Source organism: Engraulis encrasicolus, chromosome 21 (assembly GCF_034702125.1).
Source record: "Engraulis encrasicolus isolate BLACKSEA-1 chromosome 21, IST_EnEncr_1.0, whole genome shotgun sequence".
NCBI lineage: Eukaryota > Metazoa > Chordata > Actinopteri > Clupeiformes > Engraulidae > Engraulis > Engraulis encrasicolus.
The window spans coordinates 25,841,886-25,856,756 of record NC_085877.1 but is presented as its reverse complement, the minus strand read 5'-3'; the positions used below and the strand labels follow the sequence as shown (position 1 = coordinate 25,856,756).

Sequence of the window (14,871 nt, the reverse complement as noted above, 5' to 3'; positions counted from 1 at the left end):
CAACCATGAGTCGGACAGCCCATTCAAATGCATTGGCCGCGGAAGAGTGGCCCAACCACAAAAAAAGGGCTTTACCGTTTTATCTTGATGGCGCCACTACCATTATAGATTAATTTAATTTTGTGGAAACTCTAGGCATCTCGTGCAACAGGGCTCCTAGACCAGGGGTGTCAAACACAAGGCCCGGGGGACACATGTGGCCAGCCAGATGGTTTTATCCAGGCCCAGGCCCCATTTCACCTCGAGATGACTTACGAGCAGTCCAATTCCAATTGGTGTTTGCCCTACATTTTTGCAACATTTTCGTGAAAAATGTGATTTTGCAATGTTTAGCGTGTCATGCACAATTAGTTCGGCCCACTTCAGATCGTATTGGCTGTACAGTATATGGCCCCTGAGCTGAAATGCATTTGACAACCCTGCACCAGACCAACCAACCAGTACAAAATATGCATACTCTATACTCTATACGTATGTATATTATGCAGAAATGTCTAGTGGTGAAGAGAAGTGTCTAAGAGAGGTCACCTGTTGCTGTCAGTATTTCGGTGTAGGAGACTTTGAATCTCTGTGATCCTGCCAACCCTGCAGGACGCTCCCAGCAGAGACTCACAGAGTCTGAGGACACAGAGGACACCTTGAGTGGCCCAGGGGGAGGAGGATCTGTGGAATTTAGACATCACCTTTTCAGACACACAACACAAATACAACTGGAGGCATTCCCACTGGCAGGCAGGGGCGGACAGATAGACAGACAGACTTTGCACATTATAATATACCAAAAAGATGATGTGAGAAAAGCTGTTAGAATAGAGGTGATTTCCATTCAAATTACATTCAACAGACATTGCGTTGTACCTGTGTGCATAGTGATAGTAGCCGGTTGGCTTGTGTGTGCCTGCTTATGCAATTTGGTTGAGACACTGACTGTGTACTCAGTGTCTGGTGTCAGGCCAGTGATGACTGCGTTGCATGACTGTGTGGTGATGGTCTGGGGCTCTTCCCCTCTGCTGTGGTAGGAGACCAGGAAACTGTGTGGAATCTGTGTCATCCCACTGGGCATGCTCCAATCCAGCTCAGCAGATGTCTCTGACACGGAAACAATGTCAATGTCCTGTGGGGTAGGAGTCACTAACAAAAACAAACAAAATTATAAGATGGTGTTGCTCTTTAAAACTGATTACTGACACTTCTTTACATGTCTGACTGTACAATATATTAACTGATGAAGATGTTCAGAGGGGTCATGAGCATGATGCAGAGCATCTCAAATAAGAGAGTCAATCAAATAATCACTCTGAGTCAGTCTTGGTCAGCTACGTTGTAGGTTGTGGATTGCAGTTAGCATTGTTAACAGTATTTCTCAATTGGTTTTGTACATTTCTCGAATCTCTCTCGCAATTTGCAAAACATAATAGGCCTATTGATTCTCAAAACAGCTTTAACAAATGGCAAAACACCGTGGATAACCTGCAAAACCGAGTCTCTTGCTCAAAACCCTTATTTGTCTTTCAAAATCAAGTTTTTTTGTCTAAGTGAACGTATCAGCACCAGCAGAATGGTTAGTCATTGTGTCATAGTGTATGGACAAGCTAGTCAAATCAATTTATCATGTTGAATAGTACACTCTTGAGGATCTTTTCTGAAGTGAAATGTTGTTTAGATTGAATGGAAAATGTTGTAAATTCGACTTTATATTACATTGATCAAATAAGATTGAGATAGTTGCATGCATTCAGTGACAAAGCTTTTTGAGTGATATGACAAAAGCAATTGATAATGTACGAAATCACTGAGAATTGTACACATCCATGGCATGGTGGACGAGAGCATTTGCTACAGGGACGTGCACAGGAATTTCAAAGGGCAGTTGCTCTAACCTGAAGAAAGGGCAATACCCCCCCCCCCCCCCCCACCCCCCAAAAAAAAAATAAAAAACATCAACAATGAGCGGCCTTCAGAATTTTTAGGAAACTGCACCATGGGTATTATTATTTTTAGTAGTAGTAGTATATCATTGTCATAATTATTAATATTTTTTATTGTATAGTATCCTGAATATGCGTACCATATGATATAACATGCTAGTTTTTAAACATGTAGGCCTACCTATTAATCATATCAGAGATGATCAGCCTTATGCCCACCTGCCCTAAATGTCTCCTGATCCACATTTCCTCGTGTGTGGTATGTGGCTGCCCCTAAATTAAATGAAATTATGAGAAAAAGCCTTGATAGTTTTTAAACCTGTATCAGTCACAGAGATGATCAGTCTTATGCCTACCTGCCCTATGTGCAGAGGTCTGTGGCTCTGAGTCATCCTCATCTTAAATGAAATGAAATGATGAGTAAATTAATAGGCTAAATATGAGGATGCTTAATCAATTAACCCACTGTCATCTTTATAATCCTTGTAGCAGCCAAAGTAGACTTTAAGTTATAATAAATAGAAATAGTTAAAAAATGTTAAAAAGATCATTTAATTTGAATTTGAAATGTAATTATTAGGCATATTCCATGATTAAAATGATGAATATTATATAGGAAAGCTAAAAAAATAAGAATTCACAGGTTTAGGTCATTTGTTGGGTCTTTTGTAGCCTACCGGTATATTAAAAATGTGTACTGTCGCTTTAAGAATGGACGAGTCGGCTTACATTTTAGATCGCAAAGAACCGTGGCGTGGGAGCACCAGTTCTTATATGTTGCTCTGAAGCTCCAAGCTTCTCGCAGACTTTATAACCTTTTATTTTCATTACAGATATTTTAGTTAGTTCATGCACATTTTATAGGCCTATGTCTTGAGAAGAACAGTAAACGTCAGTTATCACGTGGAGTGGATTTATTTCAATTACATGGACATTGACAGTGGAAACAGTAGCCTATCTTTGGGTCGGAGAATAGGCTATATCAGCGTAAGAAAACGCACTTTGCTAGCGGTCTCACCAAGATCAAACCTCTACAATCCTGAAAAAGATTCTCTGCCTCACCTGCACCTGTTCATTTTTTTTTCGCAGCCAACTCTGCAGAGATGCTTCCTTTAGCTAGCCTACCCCCTTAAGTTCTCTCTTGCTTGATAAAACGACATGTCATCTGTATGTTTCTTAGTTGGGTTAGCCTTCCACAAAACAACCTGAGCCATGTAAAACGTTGACTGCAAGCAAGCTAGCTGGCTGTCGTATTCCCCCAATATCTGAACGTGGCACACCCCGGCTGTCAGATTATTTAGGATCAAACGTCCTAAACTCGAGATCGGCTTTAAGAGACATTAATTGTGATCATGTAGTTTAATACTGTGTAGTCTGCTGTGTTTCCAGCTCACCTCAGGCCGTCAGGGCAGTCGCTCTACTCCCACGACATCTTCGACATATTTTGCGTCTCTGCCCTGGTCGCATGCATGCTTGTTCCCCCCTCCCTCCCATGTAGCCTAGAGCTGCGCGTGCCCCCCGCATCGCGCATGCTGCCCCTCCCTTTGCCTATCTCGAGGTGCAGGTGAATCTGAATTTGAAAACTTAATTTAGGAAGCTTCAATCAAAAATACGAATTGCAAAGCAAATCAGTTGAAACATGAAATCTTAGCCTATTTTTCCGAGGCATATCTACAGCTGGCTGTCGGTTTTTTTTGCTACCTAAACGTGGCGCTGGCTGGCTGTCAGATGTATGATAACTAAAAGTTCTAAACTCAACATTGTATTAGAGAGGTTGATTGTGAGCATATTTTGTACCTTAATATGTAGACTGTGTGTAGGGCTCTAGCCGACACCCAGGCATCTTCAAAATCTTTCGTGTGTCTTATAGGCGCTCAAGGGCCTGTCGCGTGCCTTCTCCCTCCCCACCGGAGTTGTTGCGTAGCCTACCTACCTCACATCGCTCGTGCCCATTCTCGACGGGTCTGATGAATTTGTATGACTGACTTAAGCCTTTATTGTACAAAACTTCAATCAAAATTATGAATTAAAAAGAAATCAAATGATATTGAAATATGAAATTTTAATTGCCATATTATTTTCCCCTCCCTTGGAAGGGCAATATCAGCCAATGTGGGCAAAAGGGCCGTTGCTCGGGCACCGTGGGCAACTATGCTCTGCACGTGCCTGCTATACAGTATTAAACTACATGATCACAATTAATGTCTCTTAAAGCCGATCTCGAGTTTAGGACGTTTGATCCTAAATAATCTGACAGCCGGGGTGTGCCACGTTCAGATATTGGGGGAATACGACAGCCAGCTAGCTTGCTTGCAGTCAACGTTTTACATGGCTCAGGTTGTTTTGTGGAAGGCTAACCCAACTAAGAAACATACAGATGACATGTCGTTTTATCAAGCAAGAGAGAACTTAAGGGGGTAGGCTAGCTAAAGGAAGCATCTCTGCAGAGTTGGCTGCGAAAAAAAAATGAACAGGTGCAGGTGAGGCAGAGAATCTTTTTCAGGATTGTAGAGGTTTGATCTTGGTGAGACCGCTAGCAAAGTGCGTTTTCTTACGCTGATATAGCCTATTCTCCGACCCAAAGATAGGCTACTGTTTCCACTGTCAATGTCCATGTAATTGAAATAAATCCACTCCACGTGATAACTGACGTTTACTGTTCTTCTCAAGACATAGGCCTATAAAATGTGCATGAACTAACTAAAATATCTGTAATGAAAATAAAAGGTTATAAAGTCTGCGAGAAGCTTGGAGCTTCAGAGCAACATATAAGAACTGGTGCTCCCACGCCACGGTTCTTTGCGATCTAAAATGTAAGCCGACTCGTCCATTCTTAAAGCGACAGTACACATTTTTAATATACCGGTAGGCTACAAAAGACCCAACAAATGACCTAAACCTGTGAATTCTTATTTTTTTAGCTTTCCTATATAATATTCATCATTTTAATCATGGAATATGCCTAATAATTACATTTCAAATTCAAATTAAATGATCTTTTTAACATTTTTTAACTATTTCTATTTATTATAACTTAAAGTCTACTTTGGCTGCTACAAGGATTATAAAGATGACAGTGGGTTAATTGATTAAGCATCCTCATATTTAGCCTATTAATTTACTCATCATTTCATTTCATTTAAGATGAGGATGACTCAGAGCCACAGACCTCTGCACATAGGGCAGGTAGGCATAAGACTGATCATCTCTGTGACTGATACAGGTTTAAAAACTATCAAGGCTTTTTCTCATAATTTCATTTAATTTAGGGGCAGCCACATACCACACACGAGGAAATGTGGATCAGGAGACATTTAGGGCAGGTGGGCATAAGGCTGATCATCTCTGATATGATTAATAGGTAGGCCTACATGTTTAAAAACTAGCATGTTATATCATATGGTACGCATATTCAGGATACTATACAATAAAAAATATTAATAATTATGACAATGATATACTACTACTACTAAAAATAATAATACCCATGGTGCAGTTTCCTAAAAAATTCTGAAGGCCGCTCATTGTTGATGTTTCTTTTTTTTTTGGGGGGGGGGATTGCCCTTTCTTCAGGTTAGAGCAACTGCCCTTTGAAATTCCTGTGCACGTCCCTGCTGTGTAGTCTGCTGTGTTTCCAGCTCACCTCAGGCCGTCAGGGCAGTCGCTCTACTCCCACGACATCTTCGACATATTTTGCGTCTCTGCCCTGGTCGCATGCATGCTTGTTCCCCCCTCCCTCCCATGTAGCCTAGAGCTGCGCGTGCCCCCCGCATCGCGCATGCTGCCCCTCCCTTTGCCTATCTCGAGGTGCAGGTGAATCTGAATTTGAAAACTTAATTTAGGAAGCTTCAATCAAAAATACGAATTGCAAAGCAAATCAGTTGAAACATGAAATCTTAGCCTATTTTTCCGAGGCATATCTACAGCTGGCTGTCGGGTTTTTTTGCTACCTAAACGTGGCGCTGGCTGGCTGTCAGATGTATGATAACTAAAAGTTCTAAACTCAACATTGTGTTAGAGAGGTTGATTGTGAGCATATTTTGTACCTTAATATGTAGACTGTGTGTAGGGCTCTAGCCGACACCCAGGCATCTTCAAAATCTTTCGTGTGTCTTATAGGCGCTCAAGGGCCTGTCGCGTGCCTTCTCCCTCCCCACCGGAGTTGTTGCGTAGCCTACCTACCTCACATCGCTCGTGCCCATTCTCGACGGGTCTGATGAATTTGTATGACTGACTTAAGCCTTTATTGTACAAAACTTCAATCAAAATTATGAATTAAAAAGAAATCAAATGATATTGAAATATGAAATTTTAATTGCCATATTATTTTCCCCTCCCTTGGAAGGGCAATATCAGCCAATGTGGGCAAAAGGGCCGTTGCTCGGGCACCGTGGGCAACTATGCTCTGCACGTGCCTGATTTGCTATATGCCGAAAACAATGAGAAACTGATTTGACCATGTGCACAGGCAACACCAGGAAGTCACAATTGAAAAAAGATATTTGAGAATCATTATTCTGTTGAGAGAAATGTACAAAACCAATTGAGAAAAACTGTAAAATATTAAATTTAAAGAAATAAAAGGCCAGTGTTGCAAAAAACAATAAAAAGCAAAGTCTTATATACAGAATCATACGAGTTCCTAGAATGCTCAGATTTTGCCATCTTACCTAAGTAAATGGTTTTAGACAAAGGCTTGCTCTGATGGCCTTCCATTAGAGTTGAAATTTCAATTATGTACTCAGTCTCAAAATTCAAGCCAGCGAGAGGGTAAGTGTAAGATGCGGTTCCCCTAACTTTGATACACTCTCCATCTCTGAAGAAGCTCAGCTGATATGACTCCTCTGATAGTCCAGGGGGCTGTTGCCATGTTAGCGAGAGGTCTTCCATATTTAGATCCAGGGCAACTGGTTCTGGGAGGGCTGCAGATGAAGATCGTATGAAAATGTTAGATATCTTACAGCAAAACATACACTTCACTCATTGGTTCAGCCATGCCCACCGATCAGGAAAGTGGACATTTACATTAAATAGGAATAATTATAATGATATGTTTGTGTTGTTGCAAAAGTAGGAAGGTGTTGAGAGCAAGACAGCTGAGAAGGGGGAACTCGCATTGGCATGGTGAGGCCAGAGGGGACATTAACATTTCTTCAAAAAAAGGTTAAGAACCCCAGACAGCAAAATGGGTCTGGCCCAGATCTGTGACAGATGTTGGCAGGCACTTGGGCCAGGTCCGCAATCCTGGTCTGGCCCGGTTTCTTATTTTACAATGGCGCTGAGCTGGAACAGATCCGGATTATGGATCTGGCCCAGGTCCAATCCACATGTTTGGAATTTGTGGCCGACCTGGGCCAGATCTGGCCCAGGTCCGTAATACGCATCTGACCATGATCTGGCCCTGATCCGTAATACACAGTTGGGGCTCATCTGGCCCATATCCGGACGTTCTCCGGACCTTATCTGGGCCTGATCCGGATTAAAGGGATATTTAAAGGCATATGCCATTATTTTGGGGCTTAATACAGTTAAAATTGTTGGCTGGGGTTTATAAAGGTGGTAAAGTGTCTTATTTTTCATGTGAAGCGTTGTCTTGCTTTAAGACAAGTTAAAAGAGGGAGTATGTCGCTAAGCTAGTGAAAGTCAATGCATCCATGTAGCATTGCTACATGCTACACGGATCCATTGACTTTCACTAGCTTAGCGACATGCTTCCTCTTCTAACTTGTCTTAAAACAAGACAACGGCTTACATGAAAAATAAGACACTTTACAACCTATATAAACCCTGGCCAACGATTTTAACTGTATTAAGCCCCAAAATAGTGGCATACCCCTTTAAAGGTGGACCGTGGAATATTTTTAGTTGTTCATTTCCAGAATTCATTATGCCCATTCACAAATGTTAACTTTTTAACAGATATTTACCATCACCAAAGTATTCAACATGACTGGGAAATTTGCACTTTTCATACATGAAAAGGGGGATCTTCTCCATGGTCCGCCATTTTGAATTTCCAGAAATAGACATTTTTAGCTGCAAAACTCACTACACTTTGGTATTCATGCAAAAATCTAAATTAGCAGTAGACAGCACAGTTTCAATGAGCACCATAGATGCAATACCTACTCTGGCCACAATTTTGCACAGTGCACCTTCAAGCAAGTGCAAACAATGTTTTTAAAAAATGAGCTGCTTACAAATTATGCATTTTAGTATTCTTTATTGTTTTGTTTCTTGTTGGGTGTGTGCCAAAGCAGTCGGCTGCCAGATCCATCTCCACATTTTTGATAGCGTTCATCTCTCCCTTGTTGCCTCTTCACACTGTAAGATATTAAAAAGCGCACAAAGCAGAAGGGAAACGTTAGAATTAATGCAGATGTATGTGCAGTAGGCACAAATTACATACGATTGTGAATGAACTGACACATACAGGTGCTGGCCAAAAAATTAGAATATCATGAAAATGTTTATTTATTTCCATAATTCCATCAATAATGTTACACTTTCATAGATTATAGATTCACGACCCACATTTTAAACTATGCCAATAATTTGTTTATTCTTGCATATTTTTGGCTTCAAGAAACCATGAATTAAGTAACTCACAAAATTAGAAGATTGTGATGAAATCACCATTCTCTTCAGAAAAAAAAGAAACGGGTCATATTGTCATATCAAATCAGTTAAAATTCTCGACTCTCTAAATAACATGTCAATGTTTAATATTTGGTTAGAAATGTAATCGCCTTAATCACGGCAATGATGTATTTAACATTTCAGTCAATGGCACACATGCTTGACAGCATCAAATGCAAATTTGTTTATCATGGTCTCATCAGAGTCAAACAAACTAAGGATATGGGTTACTGGAACCATGTCCTCTGATCTAATGACATCAAGATAAACAAATTGGCTTTAGATGGTGTCAAACATGTGTGGTGGTAAAAAAGCGATGTGTACAAAGGAAAGTGCCTCATGCTGAAAGTCAAGTATGGTAGTGGGAGTGGCATGGCTTGGGGCTGTGTGGGTGCCATCAACAGTAGGAAGCTGAATTTCACCAAAAGAAATATGCTTGTCAACATGTACTGTAACTACTGAAACAGATCATGATACTCCCTATAGGATTTCATTCGAATCTTACACACATCAATTATAGCCAGGTGCAGACTCAAAATGTAAAAGTTAAATGCAAGGCAAAGATAAAACGCACAACAATGACCTCCCTTTTAATCCCTTTAAATTTCGAGACAATTCAGGCCAACACGGCCCCTTCTCAGACACTATGATAGGCGTGTACTCAATTTTGCACCAGCATAATTTCACAAAAATGGGCAAATATGTCATTTAAGTTATACAATTGGCCTTAATTTTCTTATGTAAGCTCAAAAGATGTTGTATTACACTTTTTTGGGCGTTTTGGGAATAACTTGTGTGTTCAAAATGTTACTTTTCAACAAGGGTATACTCATTATTGCTGTGCACTGTATATTTGAATAATTTCTTAAAAATGTGGGAACATGGAGCAGCAGGAATAAGCTGTTGGACCAATGGGCTGTGGGAACATGACCCCGTACACAGAACATACAGTCAACCTAGCCAAGTACAGTAGGTATTCCATGCACTTTCAGGCCACCACAGAACAGCATCAGGCAAGTTCTGGTTGAGTGTTGTACAACAAGTGTGTGTGTGTGTGTGAGAGAGAGAGAGAGAGAGAGAGTAAGTGAGAGTGAGAGAGTGTGCGCACCAGCATGCATGGGCTTTAATGCATAACATAAAAACAACTTACTTAATACATTCTGATGACGTCCGAGGGCTTCTTGAATATGTAGTGAGGCCGACCGAGCAGAGTAGAAGTCCTGTCCTTTCATTTGAGTCCTACAGCAGAAAAAGAATAAATAATTATGAATAATAGTTATTGGGATTTCACTGTGAAAATATTTAGTACAATTGGCATCCATGTTTACAATTAGTTTAGTTTATTGGTTTATTTCATCAGGGACCATGTGCAAAGTACATTAGTTACATAGTAAAAAAAAAGATGACCTGCACCACATTATAGCTAAAAGCTAATTCCCATCTGCATTCCCTGAGCAGGTAAGAAAACATATAACACACACACTAAAATATGTCATATGCAAAAACTACCATATGCTCAGTGTCAAAACAGGTACAGTGAGTCCAATATGTATTTGATCCCTTGCTGATTTTGTTGGTTTGCCTACTAACAAAGACATGATCAGTCAATAAATGTTATGATAATATGTATTCTAATATGGAGAGACAGAATATCAAAAATAAAATCCAGAAATTAACTGAAGAGAATATATATTAATTTATTTCCATTTCATCGAGCAAAATAAGTATTTGATCCCCTGCCAACTGATTACAGTTCCAGGCCCACAGACCAGATGGGCACGTCCGATCAACTTGTCATCTGAATTAAAGACACCTGTACATACTAACATGCATAAAAGACACATTGAATCAGCAGAATCAGTCCATAGTATGAGTGAATCAGTCACACTCCAACCTCACCAGCATGGGAAAGACCAAAGAGTGGTCAAATGATATCTGGGACACGATTTTAGACCTGAACAAAGATTAAATGGGCTGCAAAGCCACAAGAAAGAGACTGGGTATTAATGACCCAGCTGTTGATGCATTTCTTCCAAAATGTGAGGAATACAAAATGACTATCCATCAGCCTGTCTGGGGTTCTATACAAGATTTGACCTTTTGTAGGGATTTGATAATCATGAGAACAGAAAGAAATCACCCTAGAGCTATACGGTATGAACTAGGCAATGATATCAAAGCTACTGACCAAAATAACTGAAAAAAACTGGTAGCACTTAATGCCACAGAGGTTTAAATTCCTGTAGTGCACACATGGTACCTTTACTTCAGAAGGAACCTGTGCAGTCCCACTTGAGGTTTGCCAACGGACATCAGACTGATTTAGGATATGATAAGGAGGTGCTGTAGTCAGATGAAACCAAAATCAAGATGTTTGGCATTATCACAATTCAATGTGTTTTGAGAAAGAGTACTACTGTCTATGATCCCAAGAACACCCTCCTCACCATCATGCATGAAAGTGGTATCATTACGGTTTGAGGGTGTGTGTGTGGCCAAGGCACAGGACAACTTCACATCGTCAACGAATGGATGGAGGGAGACATGTAATGTGCAATCCTGAGTGCAAACGTCCTTCCCTCCACCACTACACTGAAGGGTGGGTCATTTTTGGATCTCCCAACATGACAATAATACACAACATACAGTCAAAGCAACGAAGGAGTGGCTCAATAAGAAGCATATTAAAGTCGTGAAGTGGCCTAGACACTCTCCAAATATTAACCCTATAGTAATTCTATGGAGAGAACTGAACCTCCCATTTGCCAAGCTACAGCCACAAACTATTAATGTTTTAGAGATAATGTGCAAAGAAAAATGGGCAAAAATATGTTCTACTATATGCACAAACATTGTCATCAACTAAAAGAAGCATCTGACCTCAGTGCTAGACAACTAGGGCTTTGCCACAAAGCACTTTATCTTCTTTAGCTAGAGGGATCAAATACTTATTTGCCTAAATTAAATACAAATAAATTAAAATATATTGTTTTAAGTTATTTTCTGGAATTTATTTTTGATATTCTGTCTCTCCATGTTTGAATACATATTATCATAAATGTATAGACTGATCATGTCTTTATTAGTGGGCTAACCGGCAAAATCAGAAAGGGATCAAATACATATTTGACTCACTGTATGTGCAAAACTATTAGTGGTGACCAGACTGGGTACATGAAAGCCATTTCTTCACTCCAAGTGAGAATGAATAAAAGTTTGTAATGCCTTATATGTGGGTGGGAAGGGCATTCCATTATTTAGTTGCTCTGCAAAAACAGATTGTGCAAATTTATGCTGTTACCCAGCTTGGGAGGCTACTATTTCCTCTGGTGGTAGATCTAGTTGTTCTGCTAATTTGTTCAGAGCAAGGATAAAAGTTTTCAGAGGTGGTGGAGCAGAATTGTGAATAATTTTGTGCACAAGTTGCACAGCAGAATATAGAATTAGGTTGTCAAAACTGAGCAAGTAATACTTGTCCAGTATGGCACAACACAATGGTGAAATTGAGACGGACGCCTGTCCAAAACTTTAAGATTTCATGGTAGTCTTGTTAGCCTGAGACCAGCTTGACATTAGTGTAAATGAGACATTATCATGCCACTTACATATGTCTCAACAGTTAAAGAAGTTAAATTGTCAGCTCATACACTCACATGACAGTCCAAAAAGGTGTTCAGTGGCGGCTTCTTCTCTCACTTGCAGCTTCATACACATTGAGCGATGTTGATGCCAGGTCGATCAAGGAATGACTGTGCCTACTGTTTACAATTCTACCCAAAGCAAAAAGAAAAAGAAACACAAAAAGGTTGAAAGTTTGTCATAGAAATACATAGAACATACAATAAACCTATTCAAGTAGACAGTAGGTATTCTATGCACATTCAGGCCACCAAACAACAGCATCAGGCAAGCTCTTATTGCAGGGGTCCCCAAACTAAGGCCCGGGGGCCGGATGCGGTCCGCCATGCCCCTTTGACCGGCCCACCACCTCTCTGCACCTCACTATTTGAACTGGCCCAAAGAAGCAATCCTCACAGAGGAAAAAAAAGATAAAATACATATTTTTTAAATATTTTATGTTGTTTATCAACAGGCCTTCCTACAGTTTAATTGTCACTAACCTAGTATGAATAACCAGAAGTTTCTTGTCTAGATAGTTTCTCATCTCACTGTAAACAGGCCTACCATTTCTATTGTATCGCTCATAAACTGTAAATCACCATATTTGTCTAACCTTTCCTTGCTATTTTTACATGGTTAAAAGCAAAACCTGTGGTATTTCAAATTGATGAACTTTTTTGTGCTATAAATTATGGGCTATAACAGGCAGTGGCCTAGTATACAGCCCACATGATTGATCCCGGCCCCTGATCACAGCCAGGAACGATAATGTGGCCCCCAGAGAAAAAGTTTGGGGATCCCTGTCTTATTGAGTGCTGTACAACAAGTGTGTGTGTGTGTGTGAGAGAGAGAGAGAGGGGGGGGGTGCGCGCGTGCCAGCATGCATGGGCTTTAATGCATAACATAAAAACAACTTACTTCATACATTCTGGTGGTGTCCAAGGGCTTCTTGAATAAATAGTGAGACCAACGCCGCAGAGCAGAATTCCTGTCCTTTCATTTGTGTCCTGTAGCAGAAAAAGAATAAATAAGTATGAATATTACGGTAGTTATTGGGATTTCACTGTGAAAATATATAGGCCTAGTACAATTGGCATCCATGTTTACAACTCTCGGCTCATACCTTCAAATGACAGTCCAAAAAGCTTTTCAGTGGCGGCTTCTTCCCTCACTTGATGCAGAGGCAGCTTGCTTCATACACATCGAGTAGGCCTAATGCTGGTGTCAGGTCGATCAAGGGATGGCTGAACCTACCGTACAATTCTACCCAAAGCGAAGAGGAAAAGAAAGACAAAAAAAAGTTTGAACGTTTGGCATACAACATGCATGCATGAGCTTTAATTCAGTGCGGTAAAGTTAGTTTGATATTGGACATTCATTTGACATTCAAAATAAAAATGTGATGGATCTGAAAAATAAGTCTTGTGGTACATGAGGGACTTCTGTCCCTATGTTAAAAATATGGTTTGATGACTCAAGGTCAAAAGGTCAAGGAGCCTAATTAGTTTATATCAACATATTAAGTATTTTTATTATTTGTAGAATTACTTGAGTGCTAAATCTAAAAAACAAGTCTTGTGGTAAATGAGGTATATTTATCTCTGTTTTATAAAACTGGTGTGGTGATCAGAGGTCAAAAGGTCAAGGAGCCTAATTCATTTACAGCACATTTTTTATGATTTTATTTTTTTCTGAATTGACAGAATGAAGAATGACAAAATGAACTCTTGTGGCATATGAGGCACACATGCCTCTGTGTTACAACACTGGTTAACCGACTCAAGGTCAAAAGGTCGCGGAGCCTAATTCATTTATATCACTCATTTTTGTAATATTATTATTAAAATACCAACCAATGTGATGAATCTGTAAAACAAGTCTTGTGGCAAATGAGGGACATTTATGTCTGTGTGATAGACCTGGTGTGGTGAGCCAAGGTCAAAAGGTCAATGAGCTTAATTAGTTTATATCAAAATTTTAAATATTTTTATTATTTATAGAATTATTTGAGTGCTAAATCTAAAAAACAAGTCTTGTGGTAAATGAGGTATATTTATCTCTGTTTTATAAAACTGGTGTGGTGATCAGAGGTCAAAAGGTCGAGGAGACTAATTCATTTACAGCACATTTTTTATGATTTTATTTTTTTCTGAATTGACAGAATGAAGAATGACAAAATGAACTCTTGTGGCATATGAGGGACACATGCCTCTGTGTTACAAAACTGGTTAACCGACTCAAGGTCAAAAGGTCGCGGAGCCTAATTCAATTATATCACTAATTTTTGTAAATATTATTATTAAAATACCCACCCAAGTGATTCATCTGTAAAACAAGTCTTGTGGCAAATGATGGACATTTATGTCTGTGTGATAGACCTGGTGTGGTGAGCCAAGGTCAAAAGGTCAAGGAGCCTAATTCATTTATACCACCATTTTAAATATTTTTATTATTTATAGAATTACTTGAGTGCTAAATCTAAAAAACAAGTCTTGTGGTAAATGAGGTATATTTATCTCTGTTTTATAAAACTGGTGTGTTGATCAGAGGTCAAAAGGTCAAGGAGCCTAATTAATTTACAACACATTTTTAATTGTTTTATTTTTTTTCCTGAATTGACAGAATGAAGAATGACAAAATGAACTCTTGTGGCATACGAGGCACACATGTCTCTGTGTTACAA

The 14,871-nt window shown here is 39.6% G+C and overlaps 1 protein-coding gene and 1 long non-coding RNA gene across 2 annotated transcripts in view; both read right to left on the bottom strand.

Annotated features, from left to right (window-relative positions):
• The window catches only part of LOC134437320 (fibronectin-like), a 36,846-nt gene that overhangs the window by 9,851 nt on the left and 12,124 nt on the right, over positions 1 to 14,871 (bottom strand). Inside the window, exons 12-14 of the mRNA XM_063186811.1 lie at positions 6,599 to 6,850; positions 859 to 1,131; positions 529 to 663 (exon numbers count right to left, since the gene is read on the bottom strand). Coding sequence (XP_063042881.1) covers positions 529 to 663; positions 859 to 1,131; positions 6,599 to 6,850 — 660 coding nt within the window. The remainder of the gene's footprint in view (positions 1 to 528; positions 664 to 858; positions 1,132 to 6,598; positions 6,851 to 14,871) is intronic.
• Positions 8,132 to 13,443, bottom strand: LOC134437747 (uncharacterized). The gene is made up of 5 exons (XR_010032469.1): positions 13,312 to 13,443; positions 13,107 to 13,195; positions 12,221 to 12,337; positions 9,718 to 9,806; positions 8,132 to 8,252 (listed from the first exon to the last, which is right to left on the bottom strand). It is a non-coding gene; the product is annotated as an uncharacterized LOC134437747 (long non-coding RNA).